Source organism: Monodon monoceros, unplaced genomic scaffold (genome assembly GCF_005190385.1).
Source record: "Monodon monoceros isolate NGI ecotype Baffin Bay Population unplaced genomic scaffold, NGI_Narwhal_1 Super_Scaffold_2, whole genome shotgun sequence".
Lineage (NCBI taxonomy): Eukaryota > Metazoa > Chordata > Mammalia > Artiodactyla > Monodontidae > Monodon > Monodon monoceros.
The window spans coordinates 53,344,228-53,370,778 of NW_021703776.1; the positions used below are offsets into that span (position 1 = coordinate 53,344,228).

The following is a 26,551-nucleotide window of genomic DNA, read 5'->3' on the forward strand; positions in this document are numbered from 1 at the left end:
TGCTAAGTGAAACAAGTCAATCACAAGAAGACAAATATTGCATGATTCTACTTATATGAGGCATCTAAAGTAGTCAAACTCATAGAAACAAAGTAGAATCGTGGTTGCCAGGGGCTGAGAGGAGGAAATGGGGAGTTGTTCACTGGCATAGATTTTTAGTCATGTGAGAGGAAACGTTCTGGAGATCTTCTGTACAACACTGTATGCTTTTAACAATAGTGCATGGTACACGTAAAAATTCGTTAGGCTGGTAGATCTCATGTTGTGCTCTTACCACAATAAAAAATAGTAGGGAGAAAAACCCCCAAAACTCTACATAGGCCAAAGGACTCATATGTCTAATCAACGTTGATGATGGCTGTGGTATTTGAAAACAGTAATCAACTTCCTGAATCAAACACAAAGCAAGTAATACATAGTTTACTTGATATAAGACAACAGGGACTATTAGAATTTTCTCACAATTCAGGACTTTGGCTTTTAGCATTTGGGTATCCAAAAAGAGAACTTGAGAGGGAAGTTTATACATAAGAGTAAAACAATGACCCTAGTGAGAACACAGACCAGGAACTCAGTACGGAGGAACTCGGTCCACCACGGTGAACAAGCACAGTACCTCGCACAGCAGGTGCTCCGATATTTGTTAAATGTTCATGACTCATTCAATTTTTCTGTGCAACCTCCATAGCAAATACTGCGAATCTTGCTCGTTATTGCATTTCTTAAAACGTTAAAATTCAGAAAAACATTCTGCGTGACTGAAATTACAAACAAAAATCTCACATATGAATTGCTTCAAACTGTTTAGGTGAAAAAGAAAACTGTGAAGTAAAGAAAACCGTTTCCTGAATCAACTGAGTGAAGTTCCAAGTTCCAGCTCTCTCACCCTCCTGAATATTTACCAGCACACTCTCAGCTTGCGCTAAACTTTTCTTGCATAAAAAGCAGCTGAATAATTTTGGAGAATGGGATTGTTTTGCCTAAATCATCCAGATAATTCAAACAACTCAATTTCTAATAACAATCTGGGCGAGGCTGCTCTGCCCAGTAAATGCTCTCTATACTCCCCAGGCCACAGCCTAGTCACACCCAGCTTAGCCAGGAGATGACAGTGTCCCCTAGAAAGGAAACACGCCCTTATTGTTCAGTGATAAGTGCCACCGCCAGCCAACGTTCCCCCGCCCTCTGTTCCTCGAGTTTATTCCAGTTTCCCGAGGGCGCTTTCGAATTTTGATTTTTCGACTACGACGTCTCCTTTCCCCGAAAGCATATAAGAGCTGCCCTAAAGCCTTCAGCCCCTTCCCCCAATACCGCACTCTGCTTAGAGCCCGTAGGCCTGTCCAGTAAAGTTATTTAAAATAAAAAGCGTAACAGAAGATGTCCAAGCAGGAAGAGAAAAAGAACACCCCGGGAACTGGGTTAGTGTCGGAACGTGCCATTCGTTTCAAAGGGAGGAGAGTCCCAGGTGCGAACTGTATCGCGGGTCTGAAGTCACTTACCGGACCTCCGATTCGTCAGGGCCTGAGTACATAAAACACCAAAGACCGGGCGGAGCGCAGGAAGGGGCGAGGGGCCGGAAGTGGAGCCTAGCAGGGCCGGCGGGCCTGAAGCGCGTCCCCCCGTGGGCTCCGGTGGTGCGGCCCGAGGCGGCCGCGGCGGGGAGGCGGGAGGCGCAGGGCTGAGGCACAGAGGGCAGCATGGCGTATCCCGGGCACCCTGGCGCCGGCGGCGGCTACTACGCAGGCGGGGTGAGTGCTGCCCTCCCGGGCTCACGGCCGGGGTGCGACCCCTGGACGCCGGGGGCGCCGAGAGGCCACACGTGGCGACTCCGCCGGGGCGGCTCCCGGGCGCCCCCGCCCTGCCAGCCGCCTCTCCCCAGGCCCCTGCCGACCGGCCTCTGTCTCCAGCGCCCTCTCTCCCTCTGTCCCTTCTCCCCTCGGCTGGCTGCGCGGGGCCGGGGCGCGGGTAGTTTTGACCCAAGAGGCCCACCCTGTGACTCCCGGATCCGCGGCGTGAAATCGTGCACATGGGGTGTTGCCTTCCTCTCCGCCTTCCCTGAGAGCAACAGCCATTTTAATCTAGAATGGTCCTGCGGTTCACTTCTCCCTCTCTGAAAGAAAGTGGGAAAAACAGGAAAGTCAGGGAAGGTCCGTTAGAGTCAAAGACCTCCGGGAGGAAGGCCGCCTCGCCCTGCGTCAGGGATGCGCGTAGTCGTGGGAACTGTTTCCAAAAGAGAAAGTTCCCTCGCCTTGACACACCTCACCCCTCCCGAGGCTACACCTGTTTCAAAACGCTTTAAAAATACCGTAAACGCTAGAAAAATGTAAGTTGCATGCCCAGGTTGCGTTTATCTCAGTAGCCTGCGGGTTAATGGGGGTTTGTAAAGTTGCTTCACTCACACTGATGTCACTGTCAAGACTACTCATTTTGATGCTAGCTGCCGGTTTTTAAGTTATAACTGGTGGCAAACGACTGACAGCAAAGGCCTGGCAATTGCCTGGCTTTGCATGAGGCACTCAGTGGTGAAAGAATAAAACTTGGTCAGCGGAATGATGCATTTGTTTCCTGTTTTACAGTATGGAGGGGCTCCCGGAGGGCCTGCGTTTCCCGGACAAACTCAGGATCCGCTGTATGGTTACTTTGCTGCTGTAGCTGGACAGGTTAGCTTTTCCCTTTAACATTAAAGGACTGTCAGATTCTACATTTGTATTAACCTTTGTTAGAGTGGCACAGAAAAACAGCTTTTCCTCTGGAAAAGAATTCCTTGCTTCCGCACAAGGAAAAAAAAAGGAGAAAGAAGTTCATAGGCAGTTACTTATTTTTGAATATTCAGAACAAATTAGGACAAAGGGTTACTCGTGTTTATGTTACTTTCAGAACTAAACTTGTGATTGAATTAGGGTCAGATTCAACAGAACAGGCTAGTATAAATGTGCTTTGAAGATATGTAAGGTAGAAAGATGTCTTTAGAACTTAATTGTCAGGGTCCATAGTGGTTTCCAGAGAAGAAATACCAGATCTGCTGAACGTTAAACCCTTCTTTGTACAATTAAAAGCATGTGGTACTAGTAATTCTGTAGCCAGATTCTAGGGGACACTTTCTTTGGGTAGAGTTTGATTGTTAACCAGTTACCCCCTTAGGAAATAGGTATGTATGGTAAAAACCCACCAGCTTCAAAATAAGAAAGGCACTATATTCTTCTTACTTCAGGAAGTTAGTCTTCTGAACAGTTTAGTTCCTCTTTGATGCAGATGCTGTTACCAGGTCACATCTTTCATGTCCTTATCAGGTGTTGTGGTCTGTTGACCCAGCGAGAGAATTAAGGTCAGCACCCCAAGACCATTCACTTCTTTACATTCTAAGTCATATGACAGGCGGTAGTGCATCTTGAGGGAGGCCCCTTCCCCAGCTCCCAGGTCAGTGAATGTATATGGTAAATATACTGTTGGTATAACCCAAACATGTCCAGAGGGGGTGTCTGTGCTTATGAATTCAACTTAGCTTTGTTTTGATCAAAAGCTAGAAATAACACGATCTTAATGTGAAAATGCCTTAGACTATTATGGAATTACAACCACCTTTTAGAATAGCACTCTAAGAAATACCATTTGAGAAACACTGGAAAATTGAGTCTAAAACTGAGAGAGCTGCCCCTTAAGTATCTGCTTCATCTGTTAGTGATCAGTATCTTTGAAACCACAAGACATGGCAAAGCTCAAGACTCCTTATTCTTAGATTGCCTGTGCCTGCAGCCATGTAAGTGACCCCCCCTGCTTAGCTTTCAGCAGCCCTGGCCTGCAGGAGCATGCCCATCGTTTTTCACATTATTGATCATGCCCCTCGTCTAGAACATATAATAGTCATGGACTTGAGGATTGAGGTATTTTATTTTAAAATCCCTATAAATAACATGTATCTAGTTGTGACCTAGGTCAGCCAGTGAATAAGCACAGGGAACCTGTCCCCCAGGTATAATCATGATCCCCAAAAAAAACAGTTCATCACATCATAAGCAAAGGTGATCACAGAGGACGCTTTCTGTGGGAACCAGACTTTTCATTTACTGATGTCATCTGTGTACCCTGCTCTCCACACACCCTGACAAAAAAAAAGCTAGAAAGAGTAATAAGACTTTTAATCAACTACATAAATAATTTTATTTTAAAATGCTTGCTTTGGCAGATTCCTAGCTCAGACTGAGAGCAGTTCAAGACAGAAACTAGTTTTATTCATGTCTCAGTGGAAGAAACTGAATTCACCTCACTGTTTTATTAAAAGAGGAATCTTATACTTGAGAACATTTATGCCAAGTCTAATTTGGGAATTTAGTACTACCAATACCTTTTCATCATTTCCTCTAAAGTATAGGTGTAAGCAGCTTTCAGACTTGGTTAATTCTTGTGTAATGATTATTTAAAATAAAGCCTGAAATTGAATGCCCACTTTACCTAGGTATTAAGAAATGTATTTTTTGTTTATGGCCCTAATTATACATTTGTGGAAGAGGCCCTAACAATTTGTCTTTCTTTCTGTAATTAAATTGTTATGGGAAGTAGAGTGAGGAAAAAGAATGCCTACTTTTAGCAGGCATCCCTTTAAAAAAAGTCTCATGCATGATAATATTCATTTTCTTTACCATTAATGCTACACTGAATACTGAATGTAAACAAAGAACTAGAAAGTACAAATCACGATTGTGATTCCTTTTCCTATTTTTTTTTTTTTTAAAGGATGGACAAATAGATGCTGATGAATTGCAGAGATGCCTGACACAGTCGGGCATTGCTGGAGGATACAAACGTAAGTTAGGAGCCCCAAAGTGTCTCTAGAAATACTCTTGTATTTCATATTTCAGATGTTACTTGTGATTATTATAGCCTTCAAGGAATCTGAGCTTTTCTGATCCAGCAAAGTTAAGAATTTCAAAAGCTGAATTCGGTTGGTTCTTTTGTATTTTAAAATGTTAATTTGAAAACAGTTCTTACTGAATCATTCCACACTACCCACCGATTTAGTGGGTTTCTTGGATTTGGGTTCCATGTATCTGGAACCATTCAAACCAATGACAGTCTATATGGCCTCCTCAGAAAATGAGGTAAGGTGCTGAAATGAAATCCACCAGGTCAGGTGTTGTTAATGATAGGAGCTAACATTCACTGCTGACTGTTTGCCAAGAGCTTATTCTGTCTCTGAGCCTGGTGGCACTTAGGGCTTTGAGTGGCCTGTCCTGCATGCCTAGTTCTGAGTAGTTGGTCCTACCCTCCCTTTTCCCCAGTGCCTGGTCCCCAACCCCTAGTCCTCAGGGAGCCAGTTCTGCACTCCTGGTCTCAACTCCTGGCAGCATGAACGCTCACCTTGACATCCCCCAGGTCTTTCCTCTTTCTACATCAGGCTAAGTAAGACGTGCCCTTCCTAATTTCTAAACTCTTTACAGTAATCCTCCTTCCTGCCACCCCCCAGTTCCTCACAGACTGCCCCTGTACTTACACCTGCTTCCTGCCTTTTGACTCTGCATGAGCTGCAGAGAGGGAACTCCTGCCAAGATGCTGCATCCCACACATGCCACATGCTTCTCTTCAAATCATGTCTTGACCATGATAGAGAATAGTGTCTCGGCTAATGTACATGACCTACCAACTTCTCCGCCAGTTGTTAACGGAGACAGAACATCAGATCGAAGCCTCAACTTCCCAGTAAGCTGTGAATTAAAACACTCAAACTAGGGAATTCCCTGGCTGTCCAGTGGTTAGGACTCGGTGCTTTCACTGCGGTGGCCCCGGGTTTGATCCCTGTTTGGGAACTAAGATCCCTTAAGAAAAAAAAAAACAACACTCAAACTAGAATTCACAATTGAGGACCCGTAGTGGCCATTTTTGACTGTTTGATATGGCACAGTTACTAGGTGGCTCTCTTTTTAAACTACTTGCATATCCATTTTTTTATCATCCTTTGTTTTATGACTTCAGTATCCAATTAACATTTCCTAGTTGTGGGAATTAATACAAAAGAGGAACCTTTTGCATTTCTGTCATCTACCCTGGTCCTAAACAAAAGAAGCCCTTTCTAGATTAGGGAATTTTTTTTTTTTTAACTATTGTAGGCAATACATTTAAATCATTAGTTGTTAACCTCAAGCAACTGGAGCTGGTGAACAAAGAAGGTCTAATAGCAGGGTTTACAGAAGTGAGCCATGTCACAACATAGACTATTATCTACACCCTTTCAGTAGAAGAGGTGTGGCCGGTTTTCAAATCGAACAAAGTGGGCAGTATATCCTTGGAGAGCAGTCCTTTTAAAAATTTCATTTGAGAAAGCTGCATTTACTAAAGATCTTAGATCACTGAGTTATAGAAAAGACATATCCTGAATCATCTGGATCATGTGATTGAATTAATTTGCTTGCTGTCATCTGGTTATGGAGGCTGTAATGAACCACAAAACCATCTTGGTTGTGAGATGTCAGAGTGAGTGTTGTAATGCAGAAGTTATACAGCCGTTGGTCTTTTCAACCCAGCTTCCAAGCCAGAAAGTGCGGACGGGTGCTAGGGGTGGCAGGGGGGATAGAGAAACCTATGGCACCTTCTTAACCAGTTTAAGAGGGAGCAGTCATGCCTAGAGGTGGCGCTGATGAGGGAAGTTGCTCTTTTTTCCTCCAGTGTAGTAGTTGTTCCTCTGTGGTAAGGTTGAGAGAAACAACTGCAGGTGGGATTTTCCTGCTAGGTCTGTTACGTTGTGGATTTCCACTAGAAGAAAAGTTGTTTGAGGTATTTTAGCAGAATGAACAGGAGAAAGGAGATAGAGAGTCAAGATAAAATTATAACAAAGTTTCTTTTGAAATTATTTAAAATAGGATTAGCATTAGTAAAAGCTCTTTCTGGGGGAAAAAAAATACTATTAAAATTGAACAAGAGTTCTGCTCGCCCAAACTTACTAGATGTCAGTGTTCTAACTCATTGGAACTGCCCAGAAGGGTGACTTTTCTGTTTTGTTCACTGCCTACCTCATTCCCTCCCTTCTCAGTCCTCTCACAAAAGAGGACCAGATTTCTGTTCTCCCTGGCAAAGAGCTCTAACCTTTTACTCTCCTCCTCTAAAAATCCTGAGTAGCTCCATGGTGCCCATATAAAACAAAAGCTAGACAGCCTCCCAGGAATTCAGTCTCCTCAGTGATGCAGCCTCATCTAACGGTAATTTCTCCCACTTCCTTTGCCTGTCCGGACTTCACTGCTTCTCTCTTTGCTTATGCAGGTCCCTAGCTCTACGTGGTTGTCACCAGATGTCCCAAATCTTTTCTGTTGTTCAAAATTTGGCTTAAATGCTGCTTCTTCTATGAAGTCTTTCTTACCAAGAAGGAGCCTCTCCTCAACATCTGGTAGTTTTTGGTGCCTCCATTATGGCTTACCATCCTCTACCTTGTGCACATGACTTATCTTTAACTTTAGACTGTCAGCTGGGCCAGGTTCTAGTGTCACGTTTGTATCTCCAATGTCCCTGGTACCCTGAGCCCTGCACATAATGAATATTTAATAGGCATTTGATGAATTAATGAGTATATAATACTTCCTAAAATGGAAAAATCATATACCCATATTTGCATTTTGACTTAAGAAAGATTGATATTTACCTAAGGGATTATACATTACTTTTAAGTATCAGTGAAAATCAGAAGAGTCCATTTAAAAACCATATCCTCCTTAGGCTCTTTGAGAGGGGTATACAGCTTCCTACATAGGGATGAGAATTCAGTCTCACATGTTCATTCATTTGGCCAGCCAACACATTTCTAATGGACACCTACCACGTGGTAGGTGCTGGGGTCTGCAAGCACCAACAGTGCCTGGGGAACACGGTGAAAAGCACTGGGGTAGGTAAAGGGTTTACCTTTTACTGTAAGCTGTGGGGTCACATCAGAGGGGCCAGTAACCCAGACAGAGATCCGGAAAGTTTTCCTTGCAGAATCAATACCTCAACTGAGGAGAAATGAAAGTTGAGCAGAAATGATGCAGACCAAGAAGTGAGTGAGGTAGGGAAGCTGTGTTCCGGGCAGATAGAACAGTGTGTACCCAGAGATGAGAGGGAGGATGGTTCAATCAAGGAACTGAGAGAAATTGACCAGAGGTAGCTTATGGGGTTGAATGAACAGTAGGAAAGGAGCTGAACTGAGAAAATATGTGTATGACCTTATATGCCAATTAAGGTGTTTGGACTTTATCCTGAGGGCAGTGGAACACCTCCACTAGGTCTTAAGTAGAAGAGCACCTATTTCCCTGGCTGTACGACCAAATTGGGGAGTACGGGTATGGGGAACGTGGAGAGTCAGGGATACCAGTTAGGTGGCCCTTGGAGTCAAACAGATGAGAGAAGTGCTGACTACACTGGGGATAGGACAGTGGAACTGGAGTTGGATGGATCCTAAGGCTGTTCGGAAGGTGATCAAATATCAAGGGAGAGGGAATTGTGGACTTTCCCAGGTTTCTGGCTCAGGGGGCTGAGTGGGTCATGGTGTCATTCATAGACGTGGGAGACAGGGACTGGCTGCTTCCTGGCTGCCAAAAGCCTCACTTTACATCCAAACACAGTTGGCCCTGTCCTGTGGTGTCAGGTCCTCTGGAGTGGTAGTCCTTACGCTGCAGCAGCTGCAGCATCACCTGGAAGGTTTGCTAAAACCAGATCGCCGGGCCCTGCCCTAGCATTTCTCATTAGGATCTGGGGTGAGACCTGAGCATTTGCATCTCTAAACAGGTTTCCGGGCCTGCTGGTCCAGGTTGAACCAGCTGCTTTAATGTGAATGTATATCCCCTGGGGATCTTGTTAAAAGCGCAGATTCTGATTTTGTTGGTTTATGTTAAGGGCTGAGATGCTGCAGTTCTAAAAGCTCCCAGGTGAGGAAAAACAAAGAGTTAATTACAAGGGAACACCCATAAGGCTATCTGCTGATTTCTCTACAGAAGCTTTGCAGGCTGGAAGGGAGTGGCATGATATATTCAAAGTCTTGAAAGGGAAAAACCTGCAAACTAGGATACTCTACCCAGCAAGATTATTATTTAGAGTATGAGAGAGAAAGGATTTCTCAGACAGACAAAAACTAAAAGAATACAGCAATACAAAACATATCCTGAAAGATATATTGAAAGGTCTTCTCTAAATAGAAAAGAAGCAAGAATCTATAGGAAAGAGAAAAGCACAATTGGAAAGTAAATCATTTAAATAAGCCAGTATCCAGATTAAGAAAAAAATCCAAAAAATATTTTTTAAAGCGATGATAACTACAAAGAACAGCAAAAGGATAAACATGAAGATGTAAAAGAGGACATCAAAATCATAAAATGTGGGGGAGGACAGTAAGAAAATGTGTTCTTTTTTTTTCAGAATGTATTTGAGCCTATATGACTATCAGTCTAAAGAAACTAGATATAGTAGTGGGTTAACATAACTTGAAAAACAGGGTAACCACAAATCAGAAACATACAGTAGATTCACAAAAACCAAAAAGAACTGAACACAAGCGTAATACAAAAGAAAACCATCTGTTACAAGGCCTGCACTTGCCCAGTTTTAAGACCAAAGAAAGAGCCCAGAGTCAGCAACAGAGACATCAGTGGTTTAATGGATGGGGGAGCTTATACATCTGAAGCAAGGTCCTGGAGCAACACCCCACCGTGTGCAGCAGAAGGTGGGCAGGACATGGCAGCAGGCTTCACTCCAGAGGGGAAGGGGAGACTGCCAGTTATAAGGCGGGGTTACCTCAGGTGGGCTCATTCGTTACCAGGGAAGCCAGCAGAGGGGCACTCACTGCCCCTTTGATAAGAACTGTCACCAGCTGGAGCCCATGGCAAGTACGTAGGAAGGTCAGTCCTGTGCGTAGGGTATAGGTGACACAGGCCCTGGTCGGGCAGAGGATGTACAGAGAGCAAGAGAAGAGCCATCTTGAGTGGCCTGACCATACACCATCAAACCACAAAAAGAAAAACGAAAAGAAAAAAGAACAAAAGCTCCCAGGTGATATTAATAACAGCTAGTCCAGGAATCACACTTGGAGTAGAAGAGTGGTCTCAATCTTGACTACTCACTAGAATCATCTGAGAAGCTTTTAAAAAAGAAAAAAAAAACTAATGCCTGAGTCCCATAGTCAGATTCTGATTTAATTGTTCTGTGGTGGTGGTGAATATACTTAACAAAAGTTTTTGAGAGTACATCTTAAAACTTCTCACCACACACACAAAAGGTAGCTATGTGAGGTGATGGATGTGTTAACCTTATTATGGTAATCATTTTGCAGTATATACATATAGAACATCATTACAATGTACACCTTAAACTTACACAAAGTTATATGTCAATAATATCTCAATAAAGCTGAAAAAAATAATAATATTTGTTCTGTGGTGCAGCCCAGGTGTCAGGATCTTTTAAAGCCTCTGGGTGATTCTGATAAGCACCCAGGTTTGAGAACCTCTGGTCTCCACTAGAGAGACTTCATACCTCCACACAACTTAAAAATCAGAATGAAGGACCAACCAACTCTTTCTCAAAAGTGTAGACTCCTCTCACCTCAGAGAACTGTCTCTGTGGATCAGGTGGAGGTTGAAGGACCAAAATAGAAACAGTCCCCAACCTTTTATTTCAGGGTTCCAGGATATGCCAAACAGAGGAATCTATTAAAAGTAGAAAACCTATAGTTTGTAATGTTTGGAGACATTACAGTAATAAGAGTTAGCTTAGTTGTTTTAAATTCACTTTTGTTAGAGATAAAAATGAAGCTAGTAACAGCTGTAAAAAATGTTAATTCTGTGTGCATCTTAACAAACTTGTCAAATTTATGCTAGCTTTGCCCACGTGACCATTGTCACTTCTTTCTAGTTTTACCGCTTCTTTGTACCTCAGAACACTTCTTCAAAGTCATTGGTAAGGTGCAAGGAATTCTTTATTTTTAATTTGTTAATGCTTAGAGTACCAGTAGGCCATTAACCAATAAGTGTATTCTAGTTTGGTTGTCTAAGTGAGGTATGGAAATGCCCTCAGAACACCCTTGAACTGTAAGTAAACTAAAAAGGTTTCTGAACAGTGGCCATCACTAAGTGGGTCATCAGGTCTTAGTCCAGAATGCTCTTGTTTAACACACAATTCTAGCAAGCGTATTTATCTTATTGTCTATGAAAAGAGGCCATAGGCTGGTTGGGGTAGGAGGTGACCATTCAGTGTCCGACATTAAAGGGAAAAGAAAGAAAAACAAATGATCAGACTCAGAACTGGCAAAACCAGCTGGAGTCAACTGTGAGTAGGAACAAAGCAAACTAACCCTCCCATTCACCATGGTGGATAATAATACACTGTGGTTCATTATGCTGAATTGAACTCACTATATTACAGTTTCAAAGGCAAGAAAGAATATAATACTTTTTAAAAACTATGTTATAGAAAAGTTTAAGCTTATCCAAAAATAGAGGTAATTATACAGTGAACTCCTGTATACCCATCACTCAGCTTCAACAGTTATCAATGTGTTGCCATTCTTGTTTTATCTGTAATCCTGCCCATGTTCTTTTAAAGCAAATTCCAGATCTCTTAACATTTATTCCACCTACAGATAACTTCAGTGTATACTTTTCTTAAAGATAAGGACACTTTTTTCCCCCAATTTCAAAACCATAAATCACACCTAAAAATATTAACAGTACGATGCAAAACTTTTAAAAAAGATTTCTGTTAAAGCTGTTAAAATCAAATTTGGGTTCTGGAAGGAATCCTATCTAGGTGGAAAAAAAAAATCTACTTCAAAGCTCCATGAATTTAGTTCCATGTAGATTGAGCAGCATATAAAAATAAAAGTGTATAAATAATCACATTCCTAATTAATTTGAATGTATCCAATGTAATGTGAATTTTTGAAATTGTATTAATGTGTATGTACTTTTCTTGATTTAACAGCTTTTAACCTGGAGACTTGCCGGCTTATGGTTTCAATGCTGGATGTATCCTTTACCTTGATTGTGGCCTAGAGTATTTTTTCTGGATTAAAAAAAAAGTCCTTCCTGAAGGAATTCATCTAAGGATTAATACCCGGTAAACACAAAGTGACAAATGACCACAAAAAAGTTTTCCGAAATCATTAGCTTTCAAGATGGTATTTGGTGTGAAAAAGGAAGGAAGTTTAGTAAGTAGACCATTCGTTATTTAAGAATTTGAGGAAGCATCAAAGACAAACAAGTATAGAAACCGGAGCAGTCAGGGAGGCTTTTTCACCGTGACATGGATTGCCCTGCATGATTCAAACCTGGCCTTCAAGCAATGGGATTTTTCACATCACAGTTCTTAAACTAGTTTAGCCAGTGCTGATGGTATGGTTCTTTCATCCCACCTCATTTTCCAAAAGTAAAAACAGTGGGTCTGGGAGGGCTTACCAAGGGAGTGTTAGGGCTAAAGAGGACCCGGGACAGAAGGACAAGCAGCATAGCCTGGGCCACCCAGAAAGTGCAGCCCAGTTTGGTTGTTACAGGTGGCTCACAATGGCCTCGTTATTTCCTTGTAATCACATGGTATCAATTATCTTTTTTCCCCAGGGGAGATAGGCACTCAGAGCTTTTTTTCCATAGGCCTTTTTATTATATCATTAGTGTCTTGTCCTATCATGTCCAAAAGAATGTATAACATTTTTAACCTTTTCAGCAGAAAGAATATTAAATTCCCTTATCCTTGATCTTTGATTTAATCATTACAAAATGTTACAAAATAAAGTTGCGCTAATCCTTGATTACAGTTCAGAGAGATATGTCAGGCACAATGGGTTTCAGCGAGTTTAAAGAACTCTGGGCTGTACTAAACGGCTGGAGACAACACTTTATCAGTTTTGACAGCGACAGGAGTGGAACAGTGGATCCCCAGGAATTGCAGAAGGCCCTGACAACAATGGGTGGGTATGACTGACTCCACCTCTCTGTTCATTGGTAGAAGTAATTTTTTTTTTAATTTCTAAAACTAAGTGCTACATGAAGGTGGTTTCTATTTGTAGAAGTAGTGCATATTCATAATTTCAATGAGCCCTCTCAGTCCTAAAAATTTGGGGGGGCTTGATTATTTTTAACGGTCTTTTTGTAATCCTTGATTTTTTTTTTTGTTTTTTTATTTTTTTTGCTGGCTGATTTTTCTTCCTTTCAGGATTTAGGTTGAGTCCCCAGGCTGTGAATTCAATTGCAAAACGATATAGCACCAATGGAAAGATCACCTTCGATGATTACATTGCCTGCTGCGTCAAGCTGCGAGCTCTAACAGGTGTGTCCTCTGAGATCACTATTAAGCATGTCTGGCAGGATAACTCTTTTCTCAGAAAATTTTTTCACATTACTAAGTAATCTGCCGTTAAAATAATCCTAACTAAATTCCCTGGTGGTCCAGTGGTGAGGACTCCATGCTCTCACTGCTGAGGGCCCAGGTTCGATCCTTGGTCGGGGAACTAAGATCCCCCAAGCCAACAGCGTGGCCAAAAAAAATCCTAACTAAACTTTACTAAAATGTTTCAAAACATAACAAGCTAACTGATAACGTTTTTGATCAGAGTATCAGCAATATTCTGTGATTTCTCCCCAGAATGTGAAATACTTGAAAAAAGTGAAATTACCCATTGGTAGCTCTTTCCTGTTTCCTCCTGTTGGAAAGATTTAAAATGGTGGTCTCTCTCAGATGTCCTTCTTAAATGTAGCTGTATCAATAATCTCTACTTTTGTCTCCCCTCTATTCTTTTACTTTCTTTTGTATTTTTTTTTTCTGGTTTCGTTCCTCTCTTTAGCTTTTTACCCTTTTTAATATCTGGTTTTATGATTTTTTTGCATCCTGACACAAATTTGAGGGTGGATTTTCTTACTAAAGTAAATCCTTTTCATTTAATAGGACAGAGCTCAAATGGGTGGAATATCTGATCACAGCTGTTTGTCATATTAAGGACTCCATCCCTCTATTTCCTAATTAAGCAATATCTGTGTTATTAAGAAGTCGGAAATTCTGTGCTTCCATCACAATTAAGGAATGGTCTCAGAAGTCAGTGCAGCTTTTACTGACTTTCGGATGAGGTGTTTTCTTCCAGCTCTATGTTGAGAAAGACAGTTGGCCAACTTCTGCATGTTGTGTTACTTGGTTGCATATTAAATCTATTCATATTGGTACAGTTGGTTTCTTTGCTTTGGTCTTTTGTTTATGCTGGCTGGTTGTACAATTTAAATGATACTGCATTTTGAACCCAGTGCCAACATAATTAACTATTATAATTTCAGATAAGAGGCTTAAAAAAACTCATAAATTTTACTGTGGTGTTTTACAGACAGCTTTCGAAGACGGGATACTGCTCAGCAAGGTGTTGTGAATTTCCCGTATGATGATGTAAGTCTCAGTAAATTTGGAACTGACAAAATCCAAAAATGCACATGTTTTCGGTTTAGCAGTTGCTGCAGTTATGAGTACACTTTAAAAAGGCTTGTGTGTAAACATGTTTATTTCTTCTGCTTCAAGGTGTGTTCTCTTCAGTGTGCATTAACTTCTCAGGTGACAGTCCCGCTCAGTTTCCAAGGACGGAGAGGTGGCCTGTAGAGCAGAAAGTGCATAGGCTTTGGCCTCAGAAGGGCTACTTAAGGAATATCTGAACGTCCTGACCCAAGTTCCATTTTCCCTGAAAAGAGGGGTAATCAGCCCGGCCTTGCAGGAATGCTGCAGGAATTAGCAGTGCCCAGGGCCTCAGTGGTGTTGGAAGAATGCGAAAGAAAACTGAGAGCAAAGGCAGAGTCTACTGCTGTGTGTTTGGTGGTGAAGCAAACATTTCACAGCAAATACTGATGCTTCTAGACTGAGGTTTCTGATTTGCAAGGGAAGGGTCAGATATTCTGTTTCTGGGCATCCATATACTGGCACACTAGAATTTATTTTAATAAAGCAGATTTTAAGGGAATAAACCTTTTTAAAGTCAGTCTGGTAGAGCAATGGGGTAAAACTGCAGTTCTGAAGTTCCCCATGGGATAGAATGGTATAAACTGTACTGTTACTTGTATTTGTAAGTAGGTGCCTTTGATCATGACCACGTCTAGAGTAAGATATTATTTGGAATTTAAATAATTCTTTGTGCATTGGGGTAAGATGAGCTTCTTGTAAGAAACTTTGATGTGAGAAACCCATTGGGTTTTATATTAGATTGCTTCCTTCAAAAAATGAACCTTTGGGCTTCCCTGGTGGCGCAGTGGTTGAGAGTCTGCCTGCCGATGCAGGGGACGCGGGTTCGTGCCCCGGTCCGGGAGGATCCCACATGCCGCAGAGTGGCTGGGCCCGTGAGCCATGGCCGCTGGGCCTGCGTGTCCGGAGCCTGTGCTCCGCAACGGGAGGGGCCACGGCAGTGAGAGGCCCGCGTACCACAAAAAAACAAAAAAACAAAAATGAACCTTTCCACTCATCATTTACTCCTATTTTGAAAAGGATTTTTTTTAATACACAATTCAAATGAGAATACCAAAAGGTAAGCTGCCTAAAAATAAGCTAGGGTGTATTCTGTGTTCTGAGGTCTGCAGTGTAACGCTGATTTTTCTCTTTCAGTTCATTCAGTGCGTCATGAGTGTTTAAGTCAGGAGGAAGACCTATGAAGATAATCCACATTCATTCCAACTGGAGTTCTCCTTTGCTCTTTGCCTTCAGTAATTGTGTGCAAACTTACACAGCCACTTTTCCTTAACAGCTGTTGTAAAGGTTTATTACTTTATGTACAACTCAAGTTTTTAGTTTTGATAATATATTCTTTGGAATGTTGTTAATATCAGATCCGGTCAGTTAAACACCATTTAGAACTTGCTTGAGCCATTGTTAATCATGCCTTATTTTCTTGCTAAGCCTCTTCTATGTAAATTTAAGTGTGCAAATTGTTTAAGGCACATTATGTATTTTTCATTGTAAGCTACTAAAACCTTTTCATCAGACTACAGCTGTTGTCGTCCCTCTTTTAGAAGGGCTTTTCCGTGGTATTGAAAGCTTTATGTGTGGAGTATTCTTGTCATGTAAATGGTTTAGACCCACTTGGATGCAAAAAAAACAACCACCAAAAAACAAACCTGCTAATATATGTCAGGAATCTCCTGAGTGGAAATTTAACACAGCTTAAAGGCTTACAGATATTTTGATGGCTGTATAAATGGAAACTGGTTGAATAATTTGAGTGGCAAATACTGCCTGTCATCAAGTTCCTTCTTGTCATCATCCATGTAGACCTTTGCTAACTATACTTAAAAATCTTGAACATTATGAGCTTAACTATGTAAAAAAGAAAATTGATAGGAAAAGACTAAAGGAATGTATGAAAATATTAACTGTGGTTATTTTTGGCTAATGGGATTCTAGGTGACTAATTCCCTTTATGCATTTCAGTATTTTCCAGGTTTTCTATAATGTGTGTGCTTTCTTTTTAAAATCAGAAGATGCTAATTTTTAAACGGTGATACATCCATTTTGATATGCCACGTGTTCACACATACATTAAAAAATATACACAGTACATAGAGAATGGACTTGAGGACATCGGGAGGGGGAAGTGTATGCTGGGACGAAGTGAGAGAGTGGCCTGGACATATATACACTACCAAATGTAAACTAGATAGCTAGTGGGAAGCAGCCGCATAGCACAGGGAGCTCGGTGCTTTGTGACCACCTAGAGGGGTGGGGTGGGGGGGTGGGGTAGGGAGGGTGGGAGGGAGACACAGAGGGAGGAGATATGGGGATATATGTATATGTATATGTATAGCTGATTCACTTTGTTATACAGCAGAAACTAACACACCATTGTAAAGCAATTATACTCCAATAAAGATGTTAAAAATACATATATACACAGTAAAAGGACTGGAAAGAGTATATAAAAATGTTGATGTGGCTTCCAGTGGAAGTCAGAATTATGAGCTCATTTTCCCCCTTCCCGCCACTCTTCCAAATACTCTCTGACAAGCAAGTATTACATTTATAATGGAAGACATTTTTTGTTTTAATTTTTAAACCATGTACTAGTAAGGTCTGGATTCTAATGCTGGCTGTGCCTCTTACTAAATACGTGGTTTGATCATTTTAGATAAACTCAGAGCCTCAATTTCCCCATCTTGGAAAGGAGGTAATATATGCCTCCTGGGGTCGCCTGAATATGAAAAAGTACTGGCATGATAAGCACCAGTAATGTTTCTGTTTCTTAAATTTAAAGCTGGCCTGGTTTGCTCTTTTTAGCAAAAGAGCTTAACAGATAAAACAATGAAATTAGTCTCCCTGCCAGCAAAATATCTCTTATTTTAGGGCACAATGTGAGAGTAACCATTCAGATGATCAGTTAGTTGTCAACGAAAGAAAAATAAAATATTTTCTAAGCATCTTTAGCCTCATTCCACTAACTTTTTTCAAATATTGCGTGCACGCTCTCTCTCCCCCCGTATATATATATGTATATATATATGTATATACACACACACAGAGATACATACATTTAACAAACATTTATTAAACCCTAACTTATGTATTTCTGTCACGTAGTCACACTCAGGCTACATCTCAGAATGTGAGTCAACCTGCTTTCTATTAATTTCATGGTGAGCCTAGGTTTCATTCCAGATATATTGTCTGTAAGGTCACAAAGCCTGGCTTGAGCCTGAGCTGTACAGAAGACAACTAATGGGGGCTCAGAGGACCAGGAGGCAAGGAACTCACCTTAAGAGTCCCAGCACCTAGAGGCTTCAAATTCATCAGGCTCCTCTGAGGAAATCGTAGTTTAAGGAAATGGTCATTTCTTGGGTGACCAAGGTGGTAAGGAAGAAGGCCCTTGCTGACCAAAGGTTATGCACCATTCTTGCACCATCTGACTGCTTTGGTAGGTCCCAAGGTGTGTTGCATCAGTCATGGTTCTGAATTTGCTTTTGAGTAAGTGCTAAAGTGTTACAAAACTGTGTCTCTGGAAATAATTCAGCTTTAATTATTGATATCCTTATCTCCTCCACTTCTACTTTCACTGTTTCTTTCTGAAAGCGTACAGCCTGGTCTTCAGTATGTCCTGCAGTTAGAAAGTTTCCTTCCCCTTGACAAATGTGACATATCCATCCTCTTTCTTTAACACAGCCAAAATCCTCATTACAAGTGAATCTCGTGTTGCCTATTTCTGTTTTATGGTGGGTTCTGTTTTACTCATTATATACATCCAGTGCAGCCTCACCGCCTTCTTCAAAACTGTTTTTTGGTCTACTTTTCTTAGAGCATGTAGTTGGAGCATAATAAAGCTGTGAGCTCAAACTTGAATACTTCAGTCATTTCGAGAATTAAGTTCCTCAAATCACCCCAACTCAAGATTTAATTTAATTTTGGGGATGAGTGCTTTATCATGGTGTGTCAAGAGATTTGTGATGATAAAGTACTTACAGCCCTTTCTGAGCACTTCCATAGGAATGTGGCCGCAAGAGGCCTGTGCTTCCCCGGGAACAGTTGGCATAGATTTGCCCCACAGCAGTCATATTAATCAGAGCTCTCACTCCTATTGAGCCAAAAAGTCTAGACTCCACTTCAGCATGATGTTCCAGGCGGTACCGTCAGCCCACGAAATGGCACGTGAGCGAGAACTTCTGCTATCTCTGATCTAGACTTTGCTTTTGCTTCGCTGAGTGTGTTACTGTTTCAGTGTTTATCTTAGTGGATTATTATATGCCTAAAATACTATAAATTGAAGAAATGGAGCTATATGTAATCACCATTTTTTTAATCTCATAATAAATGTACAAACCCTTAGTCAATGACTTCTGTTTTTCTCACATTAAAACAGTACTTTACTTATAACTGCTTTTTTCCTCAGCAGACTAGGAGCTGAAGGCAAGGAAATTCCAAGTGCCAGGGTAAAGACTGGTAGATGAAAGGGCTGCTGAGGAGGTGATGAAAAGGCCGGGTGGAAAAATTCTTTAGGCAGTGAATTCATGGACCCAAACTGAGCCCATCCAAGGCGCAATGCTTTACAGTCTGACACAAGTGAACTCATTATATAAGCACCACTGCCTGGGCTCTAGGACAGACTATAGTAAATTGATCCTTATTAGGGTGAGGGAGAAAGTGTTCATGAAATAAGGCAGGTGGATAGAGAAGACTCCATATGTCACCCAGCTGGGGCAACTGTCCAACAAAGTAAACATTCAGGCTTCACTAAAGATCATGGTATTTCCCCCCATGCCGATGGTCCATTCTAGAACCGCGTGGAACAGAAAAGGGAAGAACCCCCAGCAGCATGCCCACAGAGCTTCTGAGAGAGAAAGAGTGACTGGGAGAAAAGCAGGATTAAAGAGAGTCATGCATCAAAATAACATAAATCTTTTATTGAAAGTCACTTTATTGATGTTACAATGAGAGTAACATAGAAAAGCGTGGTACCTTATTAGCTTCAGAAGTGAATACTAATAAAATTGTGCCAGAAATCTGAACCTTAAGTTACAGTGACCTTTAAAAACAGCAAGATTTTGTTTACCTACATATAACAACTTTATAACTTGAACAGCCATGAAACAAATCGCACTTGATCTGGAAAGCAGTCGCCATATATTTCAGTTGCTGTTTGCCAAAACCCAGTAATAATGTTTAAAGTAGCTTAAGAACCCGAAGTGCAGAGTAGCCGAGAGAATATAATGTTAAAATGAAGCCAAACTATATACACCTGATTACCTGGTTACCAAAAGTGAAACGGTGCCGCCATTAACACTTCCCCACGCAGTGTCTTCCACTAGCTGTAGATGGGACATCACCCCTTGAAGATGATAGATGTGGAAAACACCAGTGCAGACCTACACTGGCTAACATATGAACTGCTGTTTAGGTAAAAACGCTCCGTTTTTAAAAGAAGTTGTCTTTTTGTGATGCTAAATTGGAGAGGCAAGCCTCTTCCAGCAAGTTAAAAAAGGAGCACGTGCTTATTATTCTGAATAAACCTTTGCTAAGCATCTCTGAAGTTAGTGTAAAAAAAAAAGTTTTCCATACAAAACAAAGATGTTGGGTCATTTTTACCCATTAAAAAGAGTGGCTGTAGAATCACAGTTTGATTTTGTACTGCATTAGAAAAGTGGGGATTCTCATCAGGCAGTGATACACATGTATAATTTAGCAAGAACTCTTGTATTATTACTGAATAAATGTATTAATTCCTATCAGCACTTTCTGTATTGTGTTATCTAGTGTAACTTAGCACCACTGTGTTTAAAGATTTGGGGGCTCTGTGCATTTTTTAAGAGCTTGACCATCAAAACACAAATCCACATCTGAAACTTCATAAAACAAGAGACTAAGCCCTAAAGTAAACGTATCATAGTATAGTACAGTATTGTATGCATATGTATTTTTTAACGAGAGGAAAATGCGCGTTTCTTCAAAAACTCATAACTCTTCAAAAACAGTATTGATGAATTTGTTAAGCATATTATCTCAACATTGCTAGACTCATTGTATGCCTTTTTGTAAAAAACGAAAAACAGAAAAGAAAAAAAAAACACTTTTTCCCTGGTTTTGATTTCAAGGACACCTAAAAGCATGAAATGATGATGTCCTTAAGCCAAACCTCTGTCAGCCTTGAAGCACCTCCAGGTACGATACAGGTTCTATGAACGATGCAACAGGGACAGCCACACCAGACAATGAGGCTTTACACAGCCAACACTCAGTAAAACTGCAAAGCACACAGGTCTGCCCTAGGCACGCAGCACCTCTCCCTATCATACGACCAGTGGCCGACCTGTGCTCTTCCACTGGCTTGGCTTCTGAGCTCTCCCTGCGCCTCTCCATTCTGCTCCTATCCAGGGCTAAATGCCCCATGACCTCCCAAGCCTTGCTGTTTCTTATCTCCCCTCCAGCCTGAAACACACCCTGACAACCAATCTCTCAGTGACTTCCCAAGTTGCATAATCCATGCCCAGATGCCGATGGAAGGCTAAAAGTGCCTCTCTCCCCTAATTCCACGCCCCAATGGTTCCCCGAGTGCCAATTCAGGCGAATAAGTGACTTACCTCCATGGCAGTGAAAGTTCCTAGTCAGGAGAAAAGGTCTGACAGCTACTGAAGAGAGAGCGACTTTGGAAGTAGGAAGGGTCTGGAAGCATCTCTCAAACCCACAGTGAGAATGCTTACTGTTTGTCAGGCTATGGATATAAAGGACAAAAACACTAGGCAGGTTTTTGTTGTTTCCGAATGTTTTGTTTTTCTACCTACAAACTGAACCATAAGATGCCCCATTTGGGGGACTCTGACAAAGAAGAAGTACTCCTGATTTCTAAGATCCGGCTCCATCTTTGTTTGCTCTGCATCTGCAGGTGGGGTGGAAAATTCCTCTTGGAATTAAAAGCACCTGCCCACAGAGCAGATGCTAGGAGCATGCCCCGAAGGTTCCCAGCAGGTGTGGCTGCTCCAACCCCCACGCCCAGACCCCAGCACACACCCAGAGCCAGATAGGCTGCTCCCTCTCAGCTGATTTTCACAAGAGCAGACTGGGCTCCTCAGGGTCCAATAAACAGGGGAAGCTGTTTAGGAAAGTTCTTAGCTCTCCCAGGCTGGAGGAAAGTTGCTGCCTCCGAAATCAGAAGTCTTAGCCCTTCAGAAAATAGAGGAGAAAAATTCAAAGTTTCAGCCTCCAATTAAGCCCTATGTTTGCTTCATATATATTTTAAGCTAATAAAATGAGAAATTCATCTTGACTCAATTTAAGAAAAGAAGTATTTGAGTGTCAGTTTTAGAGGAAACATAGACGGGATAGAAAAAAATAATTAGAAGCATAAAAAAGTAGACATTATGCTACAAATGGGAGTCAGAACGTTTCATGTAAAATTCATGTCAACTTACCAACTGGTACGATTGTACTTAAAATATGCTGCCCAGGGACTTCCCTGGCGGTCCAGTGATTAAGACGCTGCGCTTCCACTGCAGGGAGAACAGGTTTGATCTCTCGTGGGGGAATTTAAGATCCCACATGCGGCTTGGCCAAAAAAAAAAAAAAAAAATGCTGCCCATAGGGGGCGTCCTGGTAGCAGGGGGCGGTGTTCTATCAGGCTGCGGGGGCAGCAGGCCTGCTTCCCTTTCCTTCCCTCACTGCCTTTATTCAGCTCCCCTTCCCATACACTCGGCAAGCTACTCGGTAAGTTCCAGTATATTCCCTTTTTAAGTAAAATAAAGTAAAATAAAATAGTCTTCTCTTTACGTAAGGATTTATTATCATGTCGAAAAACACAAGGAAATATTTAAAGCACTAAATATATATGTTAAAATAGAACTACATGACAGCGGGAAATGAAGAATGGATGAGATTAATAAATGAACAATTTTGAAACACTGAAAGTGAACAGAAATACCATATTTCCTCTAGCCCATAGGTAACTATAAAAATTAAAGAAAACCTAAGAAGGTAAAAGGTAAAGCAGACACAAAAAGATCTGAGACAATAGAGGGGATTAAATTATGCAAATCTGCAAGGGGATCAACAGAAAAAATAGAGAAATGTTAAGACTGTTTGGGAATTCAAACATAAATAGTCCTTCTGTGGAAGTGCACAGAATACCTGATTTTATCTTTTCAGCAACTTCTTTTAGAAACCCTATCAATCTTATGTTCAGAAATCTATGCGGGATTGACTTTACGCAGTAACACAATTTTAAAAGCCTTTTTAAAAGCAAGGGGGGTGGAGGTGGGCAGGGGAGTGAAACTGTAGTATCATTTAATAAAGCACCTATATATCAACCTGGAAAATAGCTTTGGCATTTACTTTATTAGTCAACATTTTATTTTAAGGAAAAGCACTGGGTATCTTTAAAAAAATACAGCAGCCACAAATTGAAAGGCCTCCTGATGCTGCACTGTTTGAGGAGTTTATTCCTTTCCACCGATTGCATGTGGCCTGGGGGCCACTTTCTAGCTGGGAGACCCCAGAGGAGGGTGCCACTTCCTGTCTAAAGAATGAGGAGCTGGACACAGAGACCAGTTAATCTGACCAGTCAGCTCCTTTATAGCTCCATGTTTCCCACACCTCCTTTGTTGACACTCTTAGGGGAGAGATATGTGTTGCTTTAAATCAGGGTTTACTATACTGTAACAAATATGGATAAATGGAACATCTCAGGCTGCAGAGTTGTCAATCTGAAGTCTAATCTACGCACAAAACTTCAGAAAGAGAGGAAAAAGGCATACAATGGAACACAAAGGCCAAAAAGCTGCTCTTCTCTGATTAGTATAACAGTCCTATAGTTGACTGGGGGCTATAAATATTAGTTTCATGATACAAACTGCTATGTGGCCTCTAAGTTGCTCTCCAAAATAGATACTCAAAAAAAATTAATAATAATAATAATGCTGTGCTTGCGTTTAGTGCCATGGGTCCATTCTCCCTGCTTCAGTGGATGAAAAGTCATAGATATTTAGATTTAATACATCTAGAACACCAACCATGAGTTCACATATAGGTATTTCTCACAACTAGCCACTGAAATTATAAACTTGTCAAAGAACGTGGCAAATGGCTGTAAGAATGTTTACACATTCCTAGATAGAGTAGATATCTAGAATAGAACATCAAAGGGACTATAAAATCATAGTCTCTCGGGGCTTCCCTGGTGGCGCAGTGGTTGAGAGTCCGCCTGCCGATGCAGAGGACACGGGTTCGTGCCCCGGTCCGGGAGGATCCCACATGCCGCGGAGCGGCTGGGCCCATGAGCCATGGCCGCTGAGCCTGCGCATCCTGGAGCCTGTGCTCCGCAATGGGAGAGGCCACAAATCATAGTCTCTCTGCAAATAAAACACTTTTCATTCAGTCCTATGTGAAGTTTATTATCGAGGAGGATGACTATAAACTGTATACCTCTAGAGCAACCATGTGTCCCAAAAGGCACAAATAATGATTTTTCACTTGAAATAATAATCTTCATGTAAAAATAATTCAGAAGGTGAGGAAAGACAGAAGGGTGAAGGGATCCATTGACTACATAGCTAATCATTTGTGGATTCTTTCAAATGAGGGATGTGTAACCATTAACTAGGAAGCATATTTACATAAGGTATCTTACATTCAAATCTATAACTCTTTTATAGTCAAAATAAACCTTCTAACATTAGCCTTTTATACACTCAATATCAGAAAACATTCAGTGCACATTAAAGTGATCTTGGTCAAAAGCCACTTTATTTGCTACATCTTTAAATCTGTCTGTCCTCCTGTCCTTGGCTTGGGCTACATGGCAACATCACCCAACTTGAGGCTGATGGATCATTTTATCATAGTCTCGACAATCACATCCCTTCCTGTCATGAAAACTGCTGTTTATACTTTATCATTTTGGATAATTAAACTGCTTTTCGAATGTTTTCAAAGACTTTCAGAAGAGAGGTCCGTTACGGAAGACATAGACACATAGAGGAGAAAACACTGCCTTCTAATGGGCCCTTTAGTTTGGGCCTCCAAGATGATTACACACGGAGATGAAATGGGTTTTGTTCTCGGACACTACTGGCAGAGATCAAATTTAGAGGATATTTCTGAAATCTTGTCTGCAGATTCCATTCCTCTCAAGAAAAAGGAGAGAAAATTAGGAAATTCAGAAGTACTCTTTACATCAAAGCATCTGATTGATCCCATTAATTTCTGAGCTCACTTAGGGTCGCCTCCCAAGAGAAGTTTTCTTTAAGAATGGCAGAGCTACATGATGACAGCTATCGAACTTTGGTTTTAAAGAAGGGGATTTAACATAGATTTCTCACTTTTCTATGGATTAAAAACGTAGAGAGTTCAGAACATCAGATTCTACCCCTTGCCGGCTGTTTGGATAACTTCACAGTTGCTGCACCCTTGGGGTTTTAGGTTTCTTTGAACCCTCTGCGACCTGTTGAGGCTTCCCAGCCCAGCTGGTAGAACCTTCCATATCTTACTTACAAATCAGTGCAGAATGACCTGCTGGGACTCACGTCCCACTGATGATAAACACCCTCAATAAACAGTGTGAAAGTTGTTTTCATTAAAACACGTCATTCATGTCACAGATAAGGGTGGCTAAAAAGCTTTGTTAAAGAACAAAAGTTTAGGCCACAAAGGGTTAGAGTATTGGCAAGCTGGAAGCTACCAATGCATCAGCAGCTGTGGCCTCCTGTGTCTTTGGTGCATTTGTTTAACTCAGCAGGACACACTGCTGTGGGGCTCACAGGCCCCCCCAGGTGAGACTAGCAGATGTGCTCTGGCACCGAAAAAGGATAGCCACTGAGGCAGGCGCTATAGCCCCCAGAAGGAAGACGGACAGGCTGGAGGATTCCCAGGGAGCGGCCAGCTGCTAGCAGAGCGCCTTGAGGCAGTAAGCAAGCTGTGGAGGCCCTAAGTTCTGTCGGACATTTTGTTCTCTTGTTCAATTAATTACTCAATAAAACTGCCTCTCGACTGTGCACACTTTAAAGGGATAGCACATGGTTTGGACAAATACCAATTATGGGGAGACACACATACAGCCCTGACCACTATATTTACAACATCATCCGGTCATAATCTTTAAAGACCATTTGATGGATGATGACGACGTGATTGTGACTGATTGTTTTTAGGCATCTGGCAAAATACACTTGTGTGTTAACAGCTGCTTTTTTTTAATTTTAAAAATGTTTACATATGTACAATTGTCCTTGTATGCTGATATAAATATGAAAAGTAAAAAAAAAAGAAAAAAAAAGAAAAATACATGTTTCCAGTTAGCATATGGGATATTGGCCTCTCAAGCTTTAAAGTCCTGCAGAAGAAATCCTATATGCCTTAGTCCAGCATGCTAGTTTCTATTATGGGATGTTGTTTCCTTAAATGTGGAAAACAATAAACAGAAGCCTCATGCACATAGCATTACTGTCTATAATGAGGATGTGCTTCAGAATGTCAAGTTCTGAATCCATTATTGTCCCTTAGGAAACTTGCTACATTTGGGTCATGTGAGTTAATTTCAGTGATATTTCTACATATATCTGTCATGCGGATTATCCATTAACATACCAGTACCTTAGTTGTTCCATGTTATAGTGTAACATTTCAGTAGTTCTTTTCATGGTTCAATTAAATCTGAAGCCAATGACAAAAAGAAAATGGTATCCAGATGTGAGTCTCGGCTTCCTCTCCTCTGTGGCATTCAGAGATGTTTTCGAGTTGTTTGAAGAGCAGATAGATTTGCAGTGACTCAGTGAGGCTGAGTTTCTATAAAAGTTGAAGTAAACAGTTTCGATGTATCACATGTAAACAGCTGATCTTAAATGGATGTCTCCCATAGCTGCACAACAGAGAAAAGCAAAATTTCACACTGCAAAAGCAGGAAACAGACATATTCTGAGCTACAAAGATGAAAAAGATTCGGTAATTTCATCTATACTTATGTGATTGTGGATGCGAAGTCTCATAATGGATAAAATAAACACTCTAATTTTTAGTTCTCTTTTTCCTCTAAACCTGAGTCTCAACGTTTTTAACAACGGCCACCTTTCAATACACAAAACCCTCACATCCTAATTTAATATTGGGCTGGCCAAAAAGTTCCTTC

General features: G+C 41.2%; 2 protein-coding genes across 8 annotated transcripts in view; one reads left to right on the top strand and one right to left on the bottom strand.

Moving 5' to 3' along the window:
• The first annotated feature begins 1,605 nt into the window (after positions 1-1,605).
• On the top strand, positions 1,606-15,947 carry SRI (sorcin). Its single transcript, XM_029233355.1, has 8 exons — positions 1,606-1,748; positions 2,577-2,660; positions 4,732-4,801; positions 11,929-11,972; positions 12,763-12,910; positions 13,156-13,269; positions 14,312-14,370; positions 15,568-15,947. The coding sequence occupies exons 1-8, from the start codon at positions 1,698-1,700 to the stop codon at positions 15,592-15,594; spliced, it is 597 nt and encodes a 198-aa protein (XP_029089188.1). The 5' UTR covers positions 1,606-1,697; the 3' UTR covers positions 15,595-15,947.
• The window catches only part of ADAM22 (ADAM metallopeptidase domain 22), a 250,350-nt gene continuing 238,175 nt past the window's right edge, over positions 14,377-26,551 (bottom strand). For 4 of the 7 annotated variants that reach the window (XM_029233350.1, XM_029233347.1, XM_029233353.1 and 1 more), the window contains one exon: positions 23,783-26,284. In XM_029233350.1, the coding sequence (XP_029089183.1) occupies positions 26,264-26,284 (21 nt within the window). In that variant the 3' untranslated portion in view covers positions 23,783-26,263. Of the gene's footprint in view, positions 14,572-23,782; positions 26,285-26,551 lie in introns of those variants that run through there. The other 3 variants (XM_029233349.1, XM_029233348.1, XM_029233352.1) reach the window with 1 other exon arrangement.